The 22,972-nt window shown below is 49.2% G+C and overlaps 1 protein-coding gene across 2 annotated transcripts; it reads left to right on the forward strand.

The window, feature by feature from the left end:
- Positions 1 to 381: 381 nt before the first annotated feature.
- Positions 382 to 22,010, forward strand: sfxn5a (sideroflexin 5a). Of its 2 annotated transcripts, none has more exons than XM_030355805.1 (14): positions 382 to 740; positions 2,121 to 2,189; positions 5,760 to 5,837; positions 7,319 to 7,345; positions 8,115 to 8,169; positions 8,867 to 8,892; positions 9,271 to 9,324; positions 9,680 to 9,736; positions 10,373 to 10,438; positions 11,813 to 11,903; positions 14,930 to 15,045; positions 15,318 to 15,403; positions 18,271 to 18,388; positions 21,289 to 22,010. In XM_030355805.1, exons 1-14 carry the CDS (start codon positions 693 to 695, stop codon positions 21,364 to 21,366), a joined length of 969 nt encoding a protein of 322 aa, XP_030211665.1. In that variant the 5' UTR covers positions 382 to 692; the 3' UTR covers positions 21,367 to 22,010. The 2 variants fall into 2 exon arrangements, with proteins under 2 accessions (XP_030211665.1, XP_030211664.1); XM_030355804.1 differs by having other exon boundaries at positions 387 to 740; positions 18,268 to 18,388.
- The last annotated feature ends 962 nt before the right edge of the window (positions 22,011 to 22,972 follow it).

The following is a 22,972-nucleotide window of genomic DNA, read 5'->3' on the forward strand; positions in this document are numbered from 1 at the left end:
ATGTCTGGTTGATTTCTTTGTGTGTGTGTGTGTGTGTGTGTGTGTGTGTGTGTGTGTGTGTGTGTGTGTGTGTGTGAGATTCTGATAGTTTTTGATCATCATAACATGTGAACACATTTATTAATACAGAAATGATTGTTTACATTGTTTTGTGTATTAAAATGTTTAATCCTTGTCACATGAATTTAAAATCCATGTCTTTACCTAATCAATTTGCTCAGTGATGTATTTTCTCGCTCTTATAATTCGTCTGTTAAGGGATAAACCAAACGGGTTTAACAGATAATTGATAAATTAATGACAGCTAACTTATATGGTTTGGAATCCAACATCATTTTAATGACTTGCTCTAATAAAGGCTACCACTAGGGGGCTACGTTCTCCAAGTTCGGTGACCGGTAGTATTTGTTTCATATCAAAAGATAAGACCGAGCATTCTCATTTTAATCGATAACCGCAATCTATCCACTGTTTATTTTCTAAACAACGCGAGAACTGCCCACAGGCTGTGTCTACTCGGTCCTTTATAAGTTATGGAAGGAAGTTGCTGTTGGTCCAAAGGACACTAGTCGACGTCAACTCCTTTAACCACGGTTACAACTAAACTAAACGTGCAACTGCGTGGTTTTATCCAACCACATGTTTACTTGTCTACATTGTTCAACAAATACCTGAGGCCACGAAAGCACAACATGCCAACGTATCCGACTTTCGAGTATGGCAAGCCTCGTTTTGACCAGGTAACCCGCTGCTCCTTCCACACACAGACATCTGCATTCTGCATAGTGCATACACAGACGGCAACCTGACTGCTAAGAACCATTGCTGCTGTACGTAAACTTCGCCGCCATATTGGAGAGGTCAATACTCCTGTAAACAAATACAAGTCCATTGGAGCTGAGTTTTTTTCCTCGATACAAAGCACCATAGCGTTTACCTTCTCAACGTGTTGCAATGAGTCTTTTTTATATGCATATATAATCATGTTAGATATTAATTTAACATGTGAGATCTGAAAACGAAACGGGCTTATGATCTCCCGTAGATCATAAAACCGTGACCAAAAACGACTCATTGTAAATGTTTGAGAATTGTAAGCATATTAAGCACTATAAAGTAAATTATAGCAGAGAACCAAAGCTCCCCCGTTCACATGGGTTTGTTTACAGGCCAGTGTCGGCCTCTCCAATATGGCGGCGACGTTGACGTAAGACTCAAAAGCCGATGCTGCGACTGTCGACGCCTGCCTTAACTGGCGGTCTGACGGTCCCGTGTTGACACTAGTAAGCACGTTAACCACATGAATTGACTCTCCACATTCACCACAAGTATAACCCTGGGGAGGAATAACAGTGGCATGTGGTCCCAGGAGAAAGCGCCGCCCCGTACCAAAGGTTTTGCCTATTTGCAAGAAGGAAAAATATATTTCGCTTTTCCCTAAATGTGAGCCATATGTTCGGCAGCGTGCGGGCTGTAACAAGGTGCCGGAGTGATTTATCTTCCAAATTAGCAGTTGCAGTAATTACGACTTAAGTGAGCCAAGGCTCCGTGTCTCCGTGTTGCTTTGTTGTATTTCCTCAGCCGATCCGTATGCTTACTTAAAAAACACCCGATAGACTGCTATTCCTGGACTATTCATTTGAAATTAATTGCCGCAAGTGAGAATATTCACTCCTCTAAAGTACTTGGGGAGGATGCGGAGTGTAATGATGAGCCTTCTCCATCTGAAGCGATGAAACAGCTGTCCCGCTGTAATAGTAAGCGACAGCTGCCTGTGTGTGTGTGTGTGTGTGTGTGTGTGTGTGTGTGTGTGTGTGTGTGTGTGTGTGTGTGTGCGCGACGCAGTCTGTTAATAAAGACACACTGATTATTAAACGGATGAAAGTTGAAAGTTTCGAGATGACTATAGTTAATTAGTACCCGACCGCCAACATCTGAGGCCGTCGTGATAGGGTGCATCAATTAATAGCACAATTCATTGATGTACTCTTTCTTTAAACTTATGTTGAACGACATAACTTTGTGTTTCATTATCTATTGTGTGTGTGTGTGTGTGTGTGTGTGTGTGTGTGTGTGTGTGTGTGTGTGTGTGTGTGTGTGTGTGTGTGTGTGTGTGTCAGAACACCTTTTTTGGCAGGTTTAGACACTTCCTTGATGTGATCGATCCCAGAACACTCTTTGTGACGGAGGTAAGACAAACACACACACTTTAACTTCATCTACTGACCACTAAGCTGTTACTACCATGGGAAGGTTCCCCGGGTCCTAAGTTCCCCGGGTCCTATGTTCCCCGGTCCTATGTTCCCCGGGTCCTATGTTCCCCACTTTGTATGTGATCGGGGAACATTGGACCCTGTGAGCAAATCTTTTTCTCGTAGGATGGTAGGGTTAAGTACGGCCTTTTTCGCCTCTGATTCGACTGTGATTGGTAGAATGGCTCTCCTCCGATTGTTTATGGTTAGGGTTAGGTTTAGGGTTAACCCTCACCCTAACCATAACCCTAAACCTGACCCTAACCCTTTGCACCCGGGGAACATAGGACCTGGGGAACAGAGGGATGATCCCCATGGGACTAGCTTTCCAGTCATAGCTAGGCTGAACTCCTAGCCTGTCTAGCTAATTTGAGTTATTGGCTTTTATAATAGATAAACCAACGTCAAACACAAAGATGGCATCCGCGCTTATTATCAGTGACAACCAGATTTCCCCTATTCCTATGAAGTTGGTTAGGAACCAATAAAGTCAGTTACTAACCAATAATGTCAGTTTTTAAAAGGGCAAGGTGAATTAACGTGTTACCTTTGGTACCCTTTCACCTTAACAGTTGATTTTAACCTGAAAAACGTTTTACGAATCCGATCGATATTAGCCTGGCTCCGCCCGCCTAAGTACTTGCGCTCAATTTAAATTTCCCTTCTACGTCTGGGTTTGCGGTATATTCTTGGGTTTTTTCCGTCCAAATTTTGTGCGTCCAATCAGCGAACAGAAGGAGTGGCTGAGAACGATGACCTTGAAGTCAGCTCTCGTTGACGGACATCTTCACACACGGTATTTGGTTTGTTTACAGCCTGCGCGTAAAGGGATTCCCGGCCAAACGTTAGCGATTGGTTATGGCAGTTCCAGAGTGGCACTGGGCAGATCCAATAGTTTCAAACTTCAATAGACACCCGCCTTCAAGTGAGTTAACGTTAGTCAATTGAGTGGGTCCAGACTCTCTGTGCAAATTAAATGAAATACGAGAGTCTGGTAGGACCAGGCTAAATCGACAAAGCAGCGACTGTAGGATTGCTGTGCTGCAGAACGGAGCCATTATAAACCCACAACACCGGTCAAACCTTTCACAGGTTGCCTGGAGGTATCCTGGAGTACTGTGGGTACTACAGAGTATCACCATGTTATGATATCCATAACGAGGTATCCTGGAGTACTGTGGGTACTAAAGAGTATTACCATGTTATCATAACTACTAGGTATAATGGAGCACTGTGGGTACTACAGAGTATCACCATGTTATGATATCCATAACGAGGTATCATGGAGTACTGTGGGTACTACAGAGTATCACCATGTTATGATATCCATAACGAGGTATCATGGAGCACTGTGGGTACTACAGAGTATCACCATGTTATGATATCCATAACGAGGTATCATGGAGCACTGTGGGTACTACAGAGTATCACCATGTTATGATATCCATAACGAGGTATCATGGAGCACTGTGGGTACTACAGAGTATCACCATGTTATGATATCCATAACGTGGTATCATGGAGCACTGTGGGTACTACAGAGTATCACCATGTTATGATATCCATAACCACCTTTATCGGCTGTCGGGGAAACAACGTAGGGTCAGAGCGCGGGAATCAAACCTGTGACCTTTTGTCCGGGCCCCACCCCCCCCCCACCCCCCCGCTGGGCTTTGGTGACAGCGCGGGTCAGGTGATGTCATCAGTAGCCCTGTCGCCGTGGTAATGAAGCTGTTAGCACGACAGTCACAGCAGCGACGGCGGCGGCGTCTCCGGGGGGGGGACCGGAGGAGGTGTGGACATGTGGGGCAGCTGGATGGAGGTGGTGGTGGTGGAGGTGGTGGTGGTGGTGGTGGTGGTGGTGAATGGGGGGGGGTGTTGGGTCCCTCCCACCACACCCCACTCCGGCGGCCCCCCTGCTGGGCTGGGCAAAGCCTCGACTTGCCCCTTAATGATGGAGGCGGGCAGGGTGTGCTCTCTGTGTTTGGCGTATGGGGGACACACACACACACACACACACACACACGCACACACACACGCACGCACACACGCACACGCACACACACGTGTGTGTGTGTGCACACAGGCTGAAGAGCTCATTAGGGTAAATTGGAGCGTAGAGCTCAGCATTATATAATGATCCCAGTGCTGAGCGGGTCTCATGGTCTTTTAGGAGGCTCATTTGTCAAACGAAGAGCAGCGTGGAGGATTTAGCGAAAAACGCAATTACACCGCGTTGTGAGAGAGAGGGAGGTGGTCTGGGAGGCTCTAGGAATCGGGCAGGATGCGAGAGGAGTTTGGGACCCAGGGAGCACAGCAGGAGGGGGATGAGGAGAGGGAGGAGAGGGGTCCTAAGGGTGGGATGAGGACGAATGGTGTAGGAGGAGAGGAGGCATTGGCTGTGTCTCAATTCAGGGGACGCATCCTTCGAAGGACGTGGCCTATGAAGGTGTGGCCTTCCTAGGCCGTGAAGGCCGGACCGAAGGCCGAACGAACGTTTTTATATGAGACGGTCTGGCCTACGGAGCATTTCAAGTTTGCATAACAAGACGTTGACACCCTTCACCTTGCGTGACGACGCGCCACTCCTGTCACCTAGCAACCCTGACAGCTGCGGCTCAAACCGGACGGCGGAGGAGAAATATGGAGCCGTTATATAATAATTATATAAAATCTAACGTTAATTAGTTTAACGTTATATGGCTCGTGTTAATGTCATTGAACTCCGAGAATATAGTTACAAATTTTAAATAATCCCAACTTTATTTTAATATAATTTTTTTTTTTTACATAGTTTTGTCATTAAATATGTAATTTGCTGCTACTGTCGCTTCCGCTCTCTCCTACACCATTTCTGAAAAAATCCAACGCGCAATGAATCTTGGGATACGTTGCGCCGTGAAGGATCAAGCCGGCGGATCAAAATCCGGGAAAAGAAGGCTGCATTTGTCGGCCGCATTTGAAGGAGCGTTCGAAATGGGACGGCCTCGACGCGTCGCAGTGACGCAATCGGCCTTCAAATGCAGCCATCGAAGGATGCGTCCCCTGAATTGAGACACAGCCATGGAAGAGGGATGGGTGGAGGAGGAGAGGAGTCATAAGGGAGGGATTAGGTGGAAGGATGGAGGAGGAGAGGAGACAGAGGAGACATAGGAGGGATGAGGAGGAGGAGAGGAGGTTGAAGGGAGGAGTCAAAGGGGAGTCATTGAGGAGGGTTGAGGAGGAAGGTAGGAGGAGAGGAGGAGTCATAAGGGAGGGATTAGGTGGAAGGATGGAGGAGGAGAGGAGACAGAGGAGACATAGGAGGGATGAGGTTGAAGGGAGGAGTCAAAGGGGAGTCAGAGGAGGGATGAGGAGGAAGGGAGGAGGAGAGGAGTTAGAGGGAAGGGATCAGGAGGAAGGGAGGAGGTTGGGCATGAGGGGTTTCTAGCTATGGGGCAGGAGTATTCGCTCCTCCTGACTGCAGACCTAATGGGTGTGTTTGTTTTGTGTCCCGGGGCGGGCCAGGAGCGCCTTCGGGAGAGTGTGGACCTCCTAGAGAGCTTCAAACACGGAAGACTCCCGCCAGGGGTGACGTCTGCCCAGGTAACACTGAAACACACCTGCCCAGGTAACACTGACACACACCGGCCCAGGTAACACTGACACACACCAGCCCAGGTAACACTGACATACACCTGCCCAGGTAACACTGACACACACCTGCCGGGGTAACACCGACACACACCTGCCCAGGTAACACTGAAACACACCTGCCCAGGTAACACTGACACACACCTGCCCTGGTAACACTGACACACACCAGCCCAGGTAACACTGACACACACCAGCCCAGGTAACACTGACACACACCTGCCCAGGTAACACTGACACACACCAGCCCAGGTAACACTGACACACACCAGCCCAGGTAACACTGACACACACCTGCCCAGGTAACACTGACACACACCTGCCGGGGTAACACTGACACACACCTGCCGGGGTAACACTGACACACACCTGCCCAGGTAACACTGAAACACACCTGCCCAGGTAACACTGACACACACCTGCCCAGGTAACACTGACACACACCTGCCCAGGTAACACTGAAACACACCTGCCCAGGTAACACTGAAACACACCTGCCCAGGTAACACTGACACACACCTGCCCAGGTAACACTGAAACACACCTGCCCAGGTAACACTGACAGCCCAGGTAACACTGACCCACACCGCCCAGGTAACCCTATAGCCCACCTGCCAGGTACCACTGATGCACACACCTGCCCAGGTCACACTAATAAACCCGTTCAGGTAAAACTATAAATGATTATAATACCATATAATGTTTATGTCCAATGCGGATATGTTTATTTGTGAAAAACAACCACTGTAGATGGTATCAAGAGGAACACATCGACCTTCTGTCTCGGGGATATTCCCCACTATTTACGGAGCCTGAGGCGAATGATTGTTTTAAAATATACTACACGTGAACACTCCAAAAATAAACCAGATAACTCTTTTTGCCGGGGTTTATTTGTTTGTATTAATTTAGCGGTTTATTTGTTTTCAGACAAATAAACCGAGAGTTTAAGATCTCAATCACAGGACATTGCCCAAAATCCCGAGATAGCGAACTAATCAAATTGCGCCATTTTAGGAGGTTCACATCTCACATACTAAATGAATATAGTATGTGAGATGTATAAATGTGAGAAAAAGGTGGGAGGGGGATCGATCGATGGTTGATTGGTCAAAGAGATTGGGACTACCTCATTTTGTTCAACGTTTGCTCTGCTCTCCGAACTCCTAAACACATTGAGCATACATGTATATGAGGGGAAATTACCAAGGATGCTTTGCTGCGACCAGTGATTTAGGTAACTAAATAAGACCGCGTTTCCTGTTCAGATTCAGTGTTTACAATTCAGTGTTTTGCGCCGACACGGGTCAAGTGAAGTTGAAAAGGGTCAGAGTTCAGATAAGGGTTCCATTCGAGACTTGGAGGTGGAGTTGCCATGGGGACCTGCTACTTCACTCTCTTTTAATTACATATGTTTGTTTGTTTTTCCACAGCTATGGCAAGCTCACAAAATCAAACAGGTTAGAAACTCTCTCGCTCTATCTCACACATGTCACTCGGTACCATACGTTGTCTCTGCCGCATGTATAAATGTCTGGAAGATGGCTACATGTTATCTCGGAGGCCAATGTTTATTTGTCGCCAGAATACGCCGGCAAGCTGTCACTCCTTAGTTTTCCATGTTTATATTTACCCATGCGTCTGCTTACCGATAATGTTTATGAAGCTTGAATCTATAGCCAGCTTCCAACATATAACCCCAGGGAACATACCCCTGCTACTTTTCATCTAACACGTTTAAAGTGCGTCTTGTTGGCCTTATGAAGTCATCGAGTCTATTTCATTAAATCTGTTCTCAAGGTCTTAACAAAGCCAAGAATATGCCGTAGGTACGGTAGATCCCACTTGACGACCAAACATATCAACACCAGTTTCGTCATGTGCGTGGGTTTTTTGTAAGCTTAAATTATACCACGAATCATACATTCTAGCAACCCAATCCACACCAACAATTTTAGACTTTATTATTGCAAGTTGTGTTCAATTTCTTTTGCTAGTTTTGTACGTATTTTCTTTTAGGTTTTTTTCTCTTTGTTAGCATATTTTTGAAAAAATTGTATCTAGCGTTCAGCCATTTTTTGCTAGATTTTAGACAAAGCAAACTAGGTATCATCAATACGAAAAGATTATTTCTCTGTAATGATTACACCACTTGAAACTAGAAACTAACCAATCAACACAGTCTCATTGCATCATCTGGTGGTCGTGATCACTGTGCTCTGTACGCAGGCCATCATCCACCCCGACACCGGAGACAAGATACCCATGCCCTTCCGCATGTCAGGTACAGTACCCCCCACTCCTAGGACGAGTACCCCGTGCGTCCCTCAGTTTGGGGGTCCCAAACCCCCGAACATGCTCATAATCCACTGAAACAGGTCATGCACGCAGACCCATGTCTTTATATTTATTTAATATCGGTGAGGGTGGCGGTAAGGGAGGGGGGGGTTGAAGGTGGGGGTGGTGGTGATGGGGATGATGTTGGGCGGGGGGGGGACCAGGGACTTGTTATGTGGTCCAACACGGAGGCGTCGGCCTCTCCAGGGGGCCCTTGTCTCCGGGCCGGCAGGGGCCCCCGTGGGGTCTCCGGGCCCGGTAAAGGTCACTCACAGCTGGGTACTGATTAGGACGCGCTCCCTCGCTGTGCCGCCGACGTTCTGTTGGACCTCCGCAGAAACGAGGGTATTTTAGTAGCAAAGGCACCATAATACCTTTCTCTCTCTCTGTCTGTCTGTCTGTGTGTCTGTCTGTACCTTTCTCTCTCTCTCTCTCTCTCTCTCTCTACCTCTCTACCTCTCTCAAAGCTCATTATGCTAGTCTGATATGACCGCAGATGCATTCAAATGAACACGACCTCTGAACAATGAGAGGAAACGGTACAGTGACTCCTTAATTAACGTCAGCGTTATGCTCCTGATTGCGCTCTGATCGTTGTGGTTATTATGGTCTGTAAGGTTGTCAATGACCCACGTCTGTTGCAGGCTTCATCCCGTTTGGAACGCCAGTGGTAAGATCACTCATAACTCATTAACATTTTCCGGAGTTCACCTAGTCTCTGCATTGCCTCCCCCCTTTTCCCCCCCCCCCACACCCCTCTTACTCACCCATTTTATGTTGCACATCCTTGCACATAATGTACACACTTATTGTATGTTGTACGTCCATGAACTTAAAAATAGCACTTAGCATTGTGTAGCCTCTTATCCTAGCTATCTTTATTGTATACGGAGAATGGGTAAAACTAATGATTATTAGTGCTTGGTACTTGGTTTTTGAACATCCTTACTGTACCGACAGCGATATATTATTTCTCTTTCTTCTGACAAATGTCCTTATTGTAAGTCGCTTTGGATAAAAGCAGTAATCAGGGTGTTTCTGTGTTCAGGTGGTGGGTCTTCTGCTCCCCAACCAGACCCTGTTCTCTACGGTCTTCTGGCAGGTCAGACCTAGCTGCACTCCTCCTCCCACGTTTCACAGGTTTAATCGACCACCGCTGTCTTTAGACGACAACAAAACCCTAACCAGCCTCCACGCTGTCCAGAGCCCTTCACATAACGCGTTCAATCAACAGTTATAAAACAGTAAAATGAAAAAAAGAAAGAAATAGACCCGATAGGTTGCTAAACTATAACAATATAAAAAAGGTTACTTAAATCTGTAATATCACATTTTAAACACAAATCTTTGTGACGTGTATAAGGTTTAAAGTAGTGTTGCATGACCGATCACATCAAAGCTGCTCTCGTAAGATTTCTGTGAGCTAAATGAACTAAACTAAATGCTCTCTCCCTCAGTGGTTAAACCAGAGCCACAACGCCTGTGTCAACTACAGCAACCGCAACGCCTCCAAGGTAGGGTTAGCGCTACAGAGCTAGCTTCACAGAGCTAACACCCCAAGTGCTAGCATCACCAAGCTAACGCCTCAGAGCTAGCACCCCAAGAGCTAGCATCACAGAGCGAGCGTCCCAGAGCTAGCAACCTAAGAGCTAGCGCCCCAGAGCTAACTTAACAGATCTAACCCTGCAGACCTAGGACCTTCGCGATAGCTTAACAGAACTAGCATCCCATAGCTAACACCGCATAGTTAGCATCACAAAGCCATAACCCCAGAGCTAACACCCCAAGAGCTAGCATGACAGAGCTAACAGCCCATAGTGAGCACCCCATGATCTAACAGCCCATAGCTAACACACCATAGCTAGCATCACAGAGCTAGCATCACAGAGATAGCACCCCAAGAGCTAGCACCCAATAGCTAACTTAACAGATCTAGCCCTGCAGAGCTAGGACCTTAGAGCTAGGTTAGCCATCCCAGTGCTAGCAACCCTATCCTAACATCACATTATTAGCTCACCAGTGATGGCTTATCAGTGCTAGCATATCTGAGCTCACTTGCCAGAACCATCTTACTCTCTGAAATATTGCTGACTCATGCAGAAAGGATTGGTCGCTTGAACATTGTGTCACTTCCTCTTCCTGTCGGTCAGCCAACGGACATGTCCAAATTCTTCCAAGGCTACATGGGCGCGGTGACCAGTGCGGTGTCCATCGCGGTGAGTTCCCATCATGCATCTCTTCCGGTCAGGTTGCTATGGTGATAATAATAATAGACCCAGGGAGAGCGAACCGCCATGTCGACCCGGCCCTCGTTTCGAGGGACCCCTAAGTGACTGGTGTAGGTAAAACGTGCACGTTTATTGACCCTGACGAGCGCGTTCACGTGAAACCGACGGAACCCTAGAAGGTACCCAGTGATAGAGAAAGGCTGCGGTCCAATAGTAGTGTTTTATCTTAAGGTTCCTAGCTGAGTGGAATTGACCCTGAAGTATCGCCGTGACACCCATGATACGGGCTGTGGGGGCGGGGCTTAACAAAGCCCCGCCCCCTCCTTTATTCATCCGTATGCTAGGCCGTGGGATCCCATGTCCCTACAACGGGGGGTGAGTGACCCCCCCGCTGGTCTATTGTGGGGCTGCTAGTTTAACCCCCGACCCTGCATGGACACACACACACACACACACACACACACACACACACACACACACACACACACACACACACACACACACACACCCACACCTCTCCCTCAACCAGGGGGGGTTGGGTTGGGTGCTCGACCAAAGATAATTAGCTGGGCCACGCCCCCTTCCCCCCCGGCCCCCCAAACCTGCTGCAGCCCCTGGGCAGGGCTCTCTCTCCAGGCATGCTTTCTGCACAGGGCAGTCTGGAGAGGGGGGGGTTATCAACTCACCAGTTGGGGGGGGGGGGGGGGGGGGGGGTTAGGCCAATTAAAGCTCAGCTCCGGTTGGTGCCCCCTGCAGGGCCTGAGGGGCCCGAGAGCCAGTGCCGATGTGGTGTGGTGTGAATGCTAGCGGGCTAGCATGCTAGCCTGCTATCGTGCTAGCTCGGGATCGGCGGAAGACTTTAGTTTCCCGGTCGTTCAGGGGGAGTATTTGTCGCACGATAATTACGACGACTAAATTATGAACATAGTCGTAGTTACAGTTGTGTCCGGATGGTTCAACACATACTGTTGGACACATAAGAGCGTGATACCATTTCACACGTTGGTTGATTGGTGTGTTGTTGTTACTCTGCTAGCATCACTAGCCTTTGATCCAAAATGGACGTCACTGCTAAAAGCCGTTTGCCCTCAAGGTGCTGCTGATAAATGTGCCACGTTATGCAAGGCCAGACCACGGTTATTTTTAATAACACACAAATGTAAATAGTATATTTTTGCCTTTTTTTTACATCCTGTTTTATACCGAATACCAGTACACTACATCATATTCCTTCCACGTGAAAGCTTCCTTGACGATCAAAGTCTTTCTGGTCTGATTCTGATGAATGTTGTGTAGAACCACACATGTCTGTATAGAAGCTGGGGCTTTTATTGTGAAAGAGCCTGTCCTGTGGTGCTGCAGGTGGCGTTGAGGGTGGCGATCCAGAAGGCGGACCGGTTCAGCCCCACCACCCGACGGATGGTCCAGAGGTTCATCCCCTTCCCGGCCGTGGGTAAATAAACCTTGAGAAGGGTGTGTTTGGTTTGAGCTCCGTCCATCGCCGATTGGGTGGAGTTTACCCCATCAGGGACCACGACAACTTAGGCTAATGTTTTAACTGACACAAAATAAATGTAAATCTAAAACTGCTTTTTTGTTGCATTCTGTAATGTTGTATATTGGTAGACTCCGCCCATTTTCTGTTTAGAGGAGGTTTAAACCAACAAAAAAATGTTGCCGTTGTTGTTGCACTGTATAGTGATGCCCTCATCACAGACTTTATATATCACGCTGTCAGCCATGCTCCATCAATACACACTGCACAGTGAAGCCCTGATCACACACTTTATATATTATGCTGTGATTCATACTCCATCAATACGTCATTATATATCGACGTGAAGTGAAAAAGACCACGTAGTATTTGTATACGATGATGTAGAGGTAATGTTCCCCATCGTTTGGTGTGAGGTTTCCGTACGTTGTTTCTGCGTGTGTCTGGCGTGTGCTCATAGTGTTTGCACACCACGATGCGCGCCATCATACGTGTGTACTCTATGTGATACAAGGAGCGGGTAGCAGACGTTTGTCCTGCGCAGCGTCGGGTCTGAGGTGGGCGACACGCAAGTTAGTCGGCTTGTTGTGTCAGGCGGAGGCTTGGTGTCAAAACCCCGCTCTTCGCCTCACCTCCTCCTCCTCTTCCTCCTCGCTACGCCAAACACCCCCCTCTGCCTCCTCCCCCTCCTCCCCCACCTCCCCCTCCCCTAGGGGCTTAGTGGACCGTCCCAGAATGCCCTGGGGCTGCTGGCTAGTAATTAAATTGTTTGCCTTTCCCACAGCAACCCCAACACCCCCTACACGCGAACACACACACACACACACGCACACACACACGCATACAAATGAACACGCACATGCACACACACACACACACACACACACACACAGTGGCGTGGTGGTTTAATTAAATCAACAGGTTGGTGCAGCCTTTGTCTGGTAATTGGCTCCTCGTTAGAACTCTGCTTCCACAAACAAATGGGATAATTATCCGTAAAGTGGCGTCTATGTCAGGCCTCGCTCGCCCTCCCCCCCGACGGCTCCGGCGCCGTTGTCCTTCTCGTCCTTGATGTTGTTGTTGTTGTTGTTGTGGCTATTTGTATATAAAAGGTAATTAAAGTGGCTAATTGAAGCCAGCGCGAGCAAAAGCGTAGTTGGTTTGACGTTTTTTTTTTGGGGGGGGGGGTTCCGTTCGTTAAGGTTCTAATGGCCGCCTTCATTAGCGACAAGCCAATCAGGTCGCTCGTTTGGATGGTTGAGAACCCGACCCGCGCGGGGTACCGGGAATAAGTCTGCGGGAATGATTAATTAATTAGTCGTCTTGGTAAATATTTCTCATTTGCTCGTGTCGGCGGCAGCGGGGCTAATGACGTGGCACACCTTCCGCTCCCGCCCGTGTTCTGCAAACAGTTATTACCTGACAATTAGACCCACGATTCATGTAATTATTCCCCATAATTATAAACAGCCTTTTAATATTTTGTCCTTTTTCGCGTTTCATTGAGTGACCGTCATCCACCTAGCGTAAGTGTTGTGTGTTCTGTTCATTAATTTAGATGGAGGTATGTTTGACGTCGTCTGATTGCGTTTGTGTTTTCTCTACGTTGGCTTTATTAGATTACTCTCCCCCCCCCCCCCCCCCCCCTCCCCTCCGGTCCGGAATCCCTTTATCTGTCTTTGTATTAATTTGAGCGGAATAAAAATAAAAATAAATAAAAGCGGGACAACCTTGTAGCTAAATGAGAGATTAGCCAAAGTGAATTGAATTTGTGTCGCGCACGCGGTTCGTCAGCCCTGCAGGCTCAGGTAAAGATAACTCAAAACGCTCTCCCCCCCCTAAATTAAAAACGCCCGTGGCCCTTAACTCTTTGAAATGACATTCCCGACGCCACACCGGGAGTCAAGGAGACGGGGTCTCTCCGGAGTCGAACATGTGCCTCAGTTCATCACCAGACAAGCCGGTACATCTCGTACCGACTCGGTAGACTGACAGCTGGTGTCGGTTCGCCCTCTTCCTGCTGCCTCCCAGGTGACTGGCTGAAGCCTCAGCCTCGTGACCGTGGGACAATGTTTGATTGGTGGAACGACAGACAATACAGACGAAGACTTGAAACGACTTCAGTGACATTTATGGGGAATTTCCCGCAACACCAATGGCTGAACGACTTGTAGGCTCAATATCAAATCTTATAGTATAGTAGTATAGATTAATAATATTTATTCTACTTCATTTAAGAATGCTCGATTCTGATTGGCTGGGAGGGGTGCAATAATCCGGCATATTGCCCGCTGACTTGTCGGTTCTACTTGCTGCTGACTGAGCACAGTAGATCAATACGCCGCTTGTATCGTTTTCTATCGCATACATTTCAAACATGAGGTCCATTGTAAAAATAAACCAAGGAGTGCATGTTTGATCGTTCGTCATTAAAGCTGACTTGATACGAATGTAGCAACTACGTTATTAAACTACTGATCAGATCCAGCCTTGTGTGGTTGCTATAGAAACGAGTTACCTACAGCTGAGCTAACGTTATTCACCGTAGTTCTAAAGGGAACTAGTTTTCGAGGGAGATGAACTTAAACAGAGTATACATTTAATAAGCATGCAATACGAATAAGAAAAAGACTAATTATTAAAGTATTTGAATTGTTTTATTATGTTGGCCGGTACGAAGTAGAATAAACAGAATAATCACCTCAAGGCAGGGCAATAAACAGTTTGATATGCCCGGCTCGTGGAAGGCCGGGCATGTGTTTATTGCCCGGCCTCTCGGTGATTATTCCTTACATATATAGATTACTAATACTATGAATCAACACCGTAGCCACTACAAACACCATCCCTCCCCCCTATATCCCAACGTATCGGTTTCAAAATACATAATTAATGGTATTTGGCAAATGTTTACATGACCAGGTAGAATGGTGTGTTACTCAGGGATTAGTAGTTTTTAAGGCTACTCTCTGCCCCCCCCCCAGCCAGTGCAAACGTGTGCAACGTGGTGCTCATGCGTCACTCTGAGCTGTCGGAGGGCATCAACGTCCTGGACGACAAGGGCAACGTCGTAGGGACCTCCAAGATGGCAGCCAAACGCGTGAGTAGTCGACAGTTGGAAATGGCGCACAAAAGTAGGACAAAAATGGTCGGAAAAACTAAACGATAATTTAAAAGAAAAACATGAAAACAGAACTGTATTTTTATTAGTTATACTGTTGTCGTTGCTGTTTCAAGCAGAACAGCGTAACCTAACCTCCGATCTTGTTCGGCAGAGTACCTTGTTCTAACGGTATCGCTATGACGACATGAGTGTCAATCACGTCTCTTCCATAGCCAACAGCTCTGCTCTTTTTGTTTTTTGAAAAACAGGCGCTCTTCGAGACAGCCCTGACCAGAGTGGTCCTACCCATGCCCATTCTGCTTCTCCCTCCCATCGTCATGGCGATGTTGGAAAGGTGAGAAGTCCCCGGTTGACTTGTTTACACAGGTGGGCTACGCGGACTCCTGATCCAGACAGTGGGGGTCCAGCCAGGGTTTTGGGTACAGCCATGTCTTCAAACTCACCATGTATGACGTTGCCGTGTTAAAGTGTGTTCCATGCATCCTCTTCCCTTTCTAAACCATTTTATAATCCCCTCTTCTGATTGGCTCAAATCAGCGACCTTTTATGTCACTTCCTGCACAAACTCTGCGCAACTGACATCACCTGGTATTGATTTCAGCCAATGAGATGGCCTTGGGTTTCACAAGGTCCCAGTGGACCCTTCTTCCTTCTGATTGGCTGAAACCATTGCCTCGTTAACGTTACTTCCTTTTAACCAACAAACACCCGGCGGAGGAATAACCTCCGGTAGTGAGCGCTAGCATTCAGAGGCTACCGTGCTAACCCTTCACACTGGGAGTAGCTTTAGCCTAGCTAGCGGCGGCCCTGTAGGAACGGGGGGCCCCCTGACCCGACCCGCCCGTTGGGGGGGGCGTCTGTCCGCTGTGCTATGACTAATGAGGACCTAATGGGGCACGGCGTTGACGCCGCTGCTCTGTGCCAGATGTTCGCCACCCAGCATGAAGGAATGCGGCCATCTTTGTTCACTACCTGACAGCTCTCCCCGTGTGGGCGGAGCCACGATGCACAGGTGTGCTGAGGGGTTGGGGGGGGGGGGGGGAGGAAGGTTGGAGTTGCTAAAGGGAAGGAAGAGATGGGAGAGAGGAGTTGGAGGGAGGGGGGAGGGGGGAGGAGTTGGAGGGAGGGAGTAGGAAGGGGGAGGAAGGGGAGATGGATCGAGAACGCATTGAAGGGTGGAGGAGGAGGAGAGGGAGGGAGAGAGAGGACGGAGAGAGGGAAGGGGTGAGGAAGAGGAGAGAGGGAAGGGGTGAGGAAGAGGAGGAGAGGGAAGGGGTGAGGAAGAGGAGAGAGGGAAGGGGTGAGGAAGAGGAGAGAGGGAAGGGGTGAGGAAGAGGAGAGAGGGAAGGGGTGAGGAAGAGGAGAGAGGGAAGGGGTGAGGAAGAGGAGAGAGGGAAGGGGTGAGGAAGAGGAGAGAGGGAAGGGGTGAGGAAGAGGAGAGAGGGAAGGGGTGAGGAAGAGGAGAGCTAAAGAGGTGGAGGAGACGGGGAGAGAGGGGAGGGGTGAGGAAGAGGAGAGAGGGAAGGGGTGAGGAAGAGGAGAGAGGGAAGGGGTGAGGAAGAGGAGAGCTAAAGAGGTGGAGGAGACGGGGAGAGAGGGGAGGGGTGAGGAAGAGGAGAGCTAAAGAGGTGGAGGAGACGGGGAGAGAGAGGGAGGGCGAGAGTTGGAGGAGGAGGAGAGGAGAGGTCGAAGGGGAGATGGATCAAGAGCGGTTTGAAGGGTGGAGGAGTTGGAGAGGTGGAGGAGAGCGAGAGAGAGGTGGAGGAGAGCGAGAGAGAGGTGGAGGAGAGCGAGAGAGAGGTGGAGGAGAGCGAGAGAGAGGTGGAGGAGAGCGAGAGAGAGGTGGAGGAGGGAGTGAAGGGCGGAGCAGGGAGTGGAGCAGGGAGGGTGGGGTGGAGGGTGGGGTGGGGGTGTAGGGGGGGTCTGGGGGGGGGGGTCTTGGGGCGGGTGGTTAACCTTCAGTGGGTCTCAATGGAGCGGGAACAGGAGGACAGAGGAGCCCCGTGATGGATGGCCCCGCTGAGAGCTGCGTTACCGTGACAGCAGCATCACGTTACCGTGGCGGCAGACCCTCACCTCGCCGTGTTCGGCCTCTCTCTCAGGAGAGAGACGGGGACGGGCGTACATGGGCGGTACGACGGGGCTTTTGCACGAGCGTGTCTGAGTTCCTCTAACTAACTAATGTGTTGAGTTTAATGCAGTGTAATTCTCTCTCGTTTTGCGTGGGATTTCAGATTGTATTGTACGTGCTGCTGTACTGTACAATATCCCCACACACACAGCACAACTTTTTGCCATTCACTCTCTTTATTATGTGTGTGTGTGTGTGTGTGTGTGTGTGTGTGTGTGTGTGTGTGTGTGTGTGTGTGTGTGTGTGTGTGTGTGTGTGTGTGTGTGTGTGTGTGTGTGTGTGTGTGTGTGTGTGTAGCCTAATTAAAGCATGGCAGTCGTATGTGTTAATGAGCTCCCTCATTAAGCAGTAGCTCCTCGTTAGGGGGGGGCTGAGAGAGAGAGAGAGAGAGAGAGAGAGAGAGAGAGAGAGAGAGAGAGAGAGAGAGAGAGAGAGAGAGAGAGAGAGAGAGAGAGAGAGAGAGAGAGAGAGAGAGAGAGAGAGAGAGAGAGAGAGAGAGAGAGAGAGAAGACATTGCCTTCCCTCTGAGCCAGGGAAAGGCAGAAAGAGTATTTTGAGTAAAAGTGACACTGGGGGAGTAAAAGGGAGATGGGGAGTGAGTGAAGAAGTGAACCAGACATGAGGGAGCACAAGGAAAAGGAGGGAAGGTGATTGAGGAGGAGGAAGACTGTATTAGGTGGAAAAGTGGGGGGCGAGAGAGTGTATTTCTGAGGTCTCAGCTCAGTCAGAGACAGGAGACAAACTCTTCAGAACAACTCCAGTCGTATGGAAATCCTTTGGAGATCCCCATGAGTGCTTCCTTCATTTCCCTGAACTATTATAAACTACCCTGATTTAAATATGATGGTCTCCCTGTGAAGACGGGGGTCCGTCCGTGTGTTGAGGTGAATGTTTCACGGCCCCCGTGGTTGGGGGGGGTTGTGGGATCTGTCCGTGTATCTAAGGGCCCCGGGGGCTTGGGGGTCTCTCTGTGGTGAGGTGGTTGCCTAAGGGCCCCGGGGGCTTGGGGGTCTCTCTGCGTTGAGGTGGTGGTCTAACGGCCCTGGGGGTGGTGGGGTCTCTCCCAGTAGGCTCCCAGTGCTGCGGAGTCGCCCCGGTCTGCTGCTGCCCGTCCACAGCCTGGTGTGTCTGGCCGCCTTCAGCCTGGCCCTGCCCCTCGCCATCAGCCTCTTCCCCCAGATGTCCCAGGTACGCAGATCCCTTTACCACCACCCTACACCACCACCCTACACCACCTCCTGGGGAACACCAACCTACACCATCACCTACCAGTGCAGATCCATGTCATTAAGGAGCAGGTAGGGGTTAGACAGTACAGAGACGGGTCATTAAGGAGCAGGTAGGGGTTAGACAGTACAGAGACAGGTCATTAAGGAGCAGGTAGGGGTTAGACAGTACAGAGACAGGTCATTAAGGAGCAGGTAGGGGTTAGACAGTACAGAGACAGGTCATTAAGGAGCAGGTAGGGGTTAGACAGTACAGAGACAGGTCGTTAAGGAGCAGGTAGGGGTTAGACAGTACAGAGACGGGTCGTTAAGGAGCAGGTAGGGGTTAGACAGTACAGAGACAGGTCATTAAGGAGCAGGTAGGGGTTAGACAGTACAGAGACAGGTCATTAAGGAGCAGGTAGGGGTTAGACAGTACAGAGACAGGTCATTAAGGAGCAGGTAGGGGTTAGACAGTACAGAGACAGGTCATTAAGGAGCAGGTAGGGGTTAGACAGTACAGAGACAGGTCATTAAGGAGCAGGTAGGGGTTAGACAGTACAGAGACGGGTCATTAAGGAGCAGGTAGGGGTTAGACAGTACAGAGACGGGTCATTAAGGAGCAGGTAGGGGTTAGACAATACAGAGACGGGTCATTAAGGAGCAGGTAGGGGTTAGACAGTACAGAGACAGGTCATTAAGGAGCAGGTAGGGGTTAGACAGTACAGAGACGGGTCGTTAAGGAGCAGGTAGGGGTTAGACAGTACAGAGACAGGTCATTAAGGAGCAGGTAGGGGTTAGACAGTAAGACAGGTCATTAAGGAGCAGGTAGGGGTTAGACAGTACAGAGACAGGTCATTAAGGAGCAGGTAGGGGTTAGACAGTACAGAGACAGGTCATTAAGGAGCAGGTAGGGGTTAGACAGTACAGAGACAGGTCATTAAGGAGCAGGTAGGGGTTAGACAGTAAGACAGGTCATTAAGGAGCAGGTAGGGGTTAGACAGTACAGAGACAGGTCATTAAGGAGCAGGTAGGGGTTAGACAGTACAGAGACAGGTCATTAAGGAGCAGGTAGGGGTTAGACAGTACAGAGACAGGTCATTAAGGAGCAGGTAGGGGTTAGACAGTACAGAGACAGGTCATTAAGGAGCAGGTAGGGGTTAGACAGTACAGAGACAGGTCATTAAGGAGCAGGTAGGGGTTAGACAGTACAGAGACAGGTCATTAAGGAGCAGGTAGGGGTTAGACAGTAAGACAGGTCATTAAGGAGCAGGTAGGGGTTAGACAGTACAGAGACAGGTCATTAAGGAGCAGGTAGGGGTTAGACAGTACAGAGACAGGTCATTAAGGAGCAGGTAGGGGTTAGACAGTACAGAGACAGGTCATTAAGGAGCAGGTAGGGGTTAGACAGTACAGAGACAGGTCGTTAAGGAGCAGGTAGGGGTTAGACAGTACAGAGACAGGTCGTTAAGGAGCAGGTAGGGGTTAGACAGTACAGAGACGGGTCGTTAAGGAGCAGGTAGGGGTTAGACAGTACAGAGACAGGTCATTAAGGAGCAGGTAGGGGTTAGACAGTAAGACAGGTCATTAAGGAGCAGGTAGGGGTTAGACAGTACAGAGACAGGTCATTAAGGAGCAGGTAGGGGTTAGACAGTACAGAGACAGGTCATTAAGGAGCAGGTAGGGGTTAGACAGTACAGAGACAGGTCGTTAAGGAGCAGGTAGGGGTTAGACAGTACACAGTGGCCCGACTCCCACCTTCCGTATAGGTGGGTCTGGAACCCATCTGGAGGGTCCGATCCCATGTGGCTCAACCTGTTACCACCCAGAACCCTGTTGGTTCCATCCCAGACCCTGTGGCCCTCTCAACAGGTTCCCCCGGGCGCGCTTCACCACGTGGCCATCGGCCAATGAGGCGCGAAGCCCCTCTGCTCTGACCCCGCCCCCCAAACTGCTGGCCATGCCGTGGTTCCGTCCCCCGGGTCGAACGTGTCCTCGCCATCCGGTCGGACGTCTGCTGGGCTGACCTCGGGCGGCGCTCGCGTCCCCTCTCTCCGTATGTCTCCGCGCCGCGCGTGTATATAGCGTGTATATATATGTGTTTTTATTATTTTAGCATTTCGTCGCCGACATATTTTCCTCTTTCGCTCCGCCGACTTTCGTTTGGGCGCTCTGCCAAACCGACAACTTAGGGGCGCCGATGGCGGCGGCGGCGGCGTCTTGGCGGCGTTCCGCCTCTCTCTTGACAGCCATATGGCGAACGGCGAACGGGCATATGCGCCGCCAACCGCTTCGCCAGTGCCAGCCAGCGTCGCCTTCGTCGCGTACGCTGGGAGGCTAAGAGACGAGGGGGGGGTGGGGGGGAAAATGTCCGTCCCCCCCCCAAAAAAAAGAAAAAAACACCCACCAAACGGAGGGGGCTGGTCTCGCGGACCCCCCGCCGATGCAATTAGCTCCTGTTCGCTTTCACACCTCGCGAGACGCCTATGCTGGGCTGAGCAGCCGCCGAGTCACGGCCATCTGTCGGCGGTTCAAGCGGCCTTCCCCGACGTGAACGCACGCTCCTCCTCCTCCGAGCTGCCAGCTTGGCTCCTGCCTGGTTCCTGCTCCTCGCGTCGGAGAGCGAACGGCGCGGTGTGCAGCTCGCCACGGGCTCTTGGGTCGATGCGCCAGCGCTAAGTTATGACGTGTGTGTGTGTGTGTGTGTGTGTGTGTGTGTGTGTGTGTGTGTGTGTGTGTGTGTGTGTGTGTGTGTGTGTGTGTGTGTGTGTGTGTGTGTGTGTGTGTGTGTGTGTGTGTGTGTGTGGCGCGCTTGAGCATTAGCCGGCGTGCAGGGAAAACGCGCTAACTCGTGGGTTCGCGTCCCGCTTCCTGTCTCCACAGATCCACGCCAGTCGGCTGGAGCCGGAGATCGCCATGGCAACTCGCTGCGAGATCCTAACGTACAATAAAGGCCTCTGAGGGGGAAGGGCCCGCCGACGACCACGTGACCGGCCAAGGTGGCCAATCACGTCGTTGGAAGCCGGGGAGGTTTTCTACTCAAAAGAAAAATGGTAAAATGGACTGCATTTATAAAGCGTTTCTCTAACCAGCGGTCACTCAAAGCTCTTCACAATATTGCCCAACATTCACCCGTTCATGCACGTATTCACACATTTACTGTCTGCCATGCGAGGCGACAGCCAGCTCATAAAGATCAGTCAGTTGAGCCGGGGATTGAACCAGCAACCCTCCGGTTACCAGCCCACCCGCTCTACCCCCTGAGCCACATGCCGCCCCGAGCTGTTCTCATTGGACGATGAGAGCCCTGTGTTTAAGCGAGTCTATGGTCGTTGGTTCAAGTCCCTAGGATCCAACTTTTCTAGTGGGGTATGGATGATCCGGTATATTGGGTCTGTTGGGGCTTATGATTGGTCAGTTATAGTAATTATAGTGTAATTCATGAGGTTGTGATTTAAGATCATGTTTACATGTCCTCCTGATTCTGTGAGGAACTGAGAGAATGTTTTGCATAGTAGATAGATGATTTACACGGCAGCGAAATAACAAATCCTAGTTACAATTTAGGACGAAGTATGACTATTAAATTTGTTTCCTATCTTAAACTTTTTGTTTGTATGTTTTGTTAATGTCAATCGAAATTTGGTACCACTTCCACAAACCTTAACAATGTTTATTATGACAATTATGACAATAATTATTTTTTTTTATATGATAAGCTTACACAAAGTAAAAGTGTTGACATTACAGATTCAACATTATTAATAAGTCAAACTCAACCGAAGGAGATGTTGATTCGTTGTTTTGCTTTCACAGACGGAACGCTTTAGCTAATCGTTCAAATCCCACCTCTTCTTCCCGTGTTAATGTGAGCGTAATGTCATTCCTGACGACCATACATGGACTTCCCCCGTTTACTATCTCTTCGTCTCATCTTTCTTATTGGTGTGTTTGCGCGGTTTCCAGGGGAACCCTGCACGCTAGGGTTGCAGCCATGGTTGCAGCGCGCGGAGAGCGTTGACAAGACACTGCACGCGAGAGGCGAACATAAACAAACATAATCAATGTTACGTTCAACAGTTTACTAAATCTGGACAATTATTGTAATCGTCAAATCAACACTAATTGGTGCACTAAATTGGCAAATGTAGCCGTCGTCAATTAAGATGTAAACTATCATTTTTTTAATCGAGGTTAATGTCGTTGAATCTGTTCTTATTTTAATGTTTCATTATTTAGGCTAGAGATGGGATTTGGCAGAGGTGCCCCCGAAGACATTGTATTGATTAATTAATCGATTGATCGTATGATCATGTCACCCTTAAAGTGTAGGTGTGTGTGTAATACTTGTGTGTTGATGTTGTGTATACATTGTGTGTGTGATTGTGTTGGGTACCAAAACGTCTGTGCGTGTGTTGTGTACAAATTGTGTGTGTTTGTATAATGTATGAAACGTGTGTGCGTGTGGAAATAACTTGTGGGTGTTTGTTTATAAATCATGTTTGCGTTGTGTTTACATTGGGTATTGGTTTTGTTTTGTCAAAAACATGTGTGTTTGTGTTTGTAT

This window comes from Gadus morhua, chromosome 5 (genome assembly GCF_902167405.1).
Source record: "Gadus morhua chromosome 5, gadMor3.0, whole genome shotgun sequence".
NCBI classification, from domain to species: Eukaryota; Metazoa; Chordata; class Actinopteri; order Gadiformes; family Gadidae; genus Gadus; species Gadus morhua.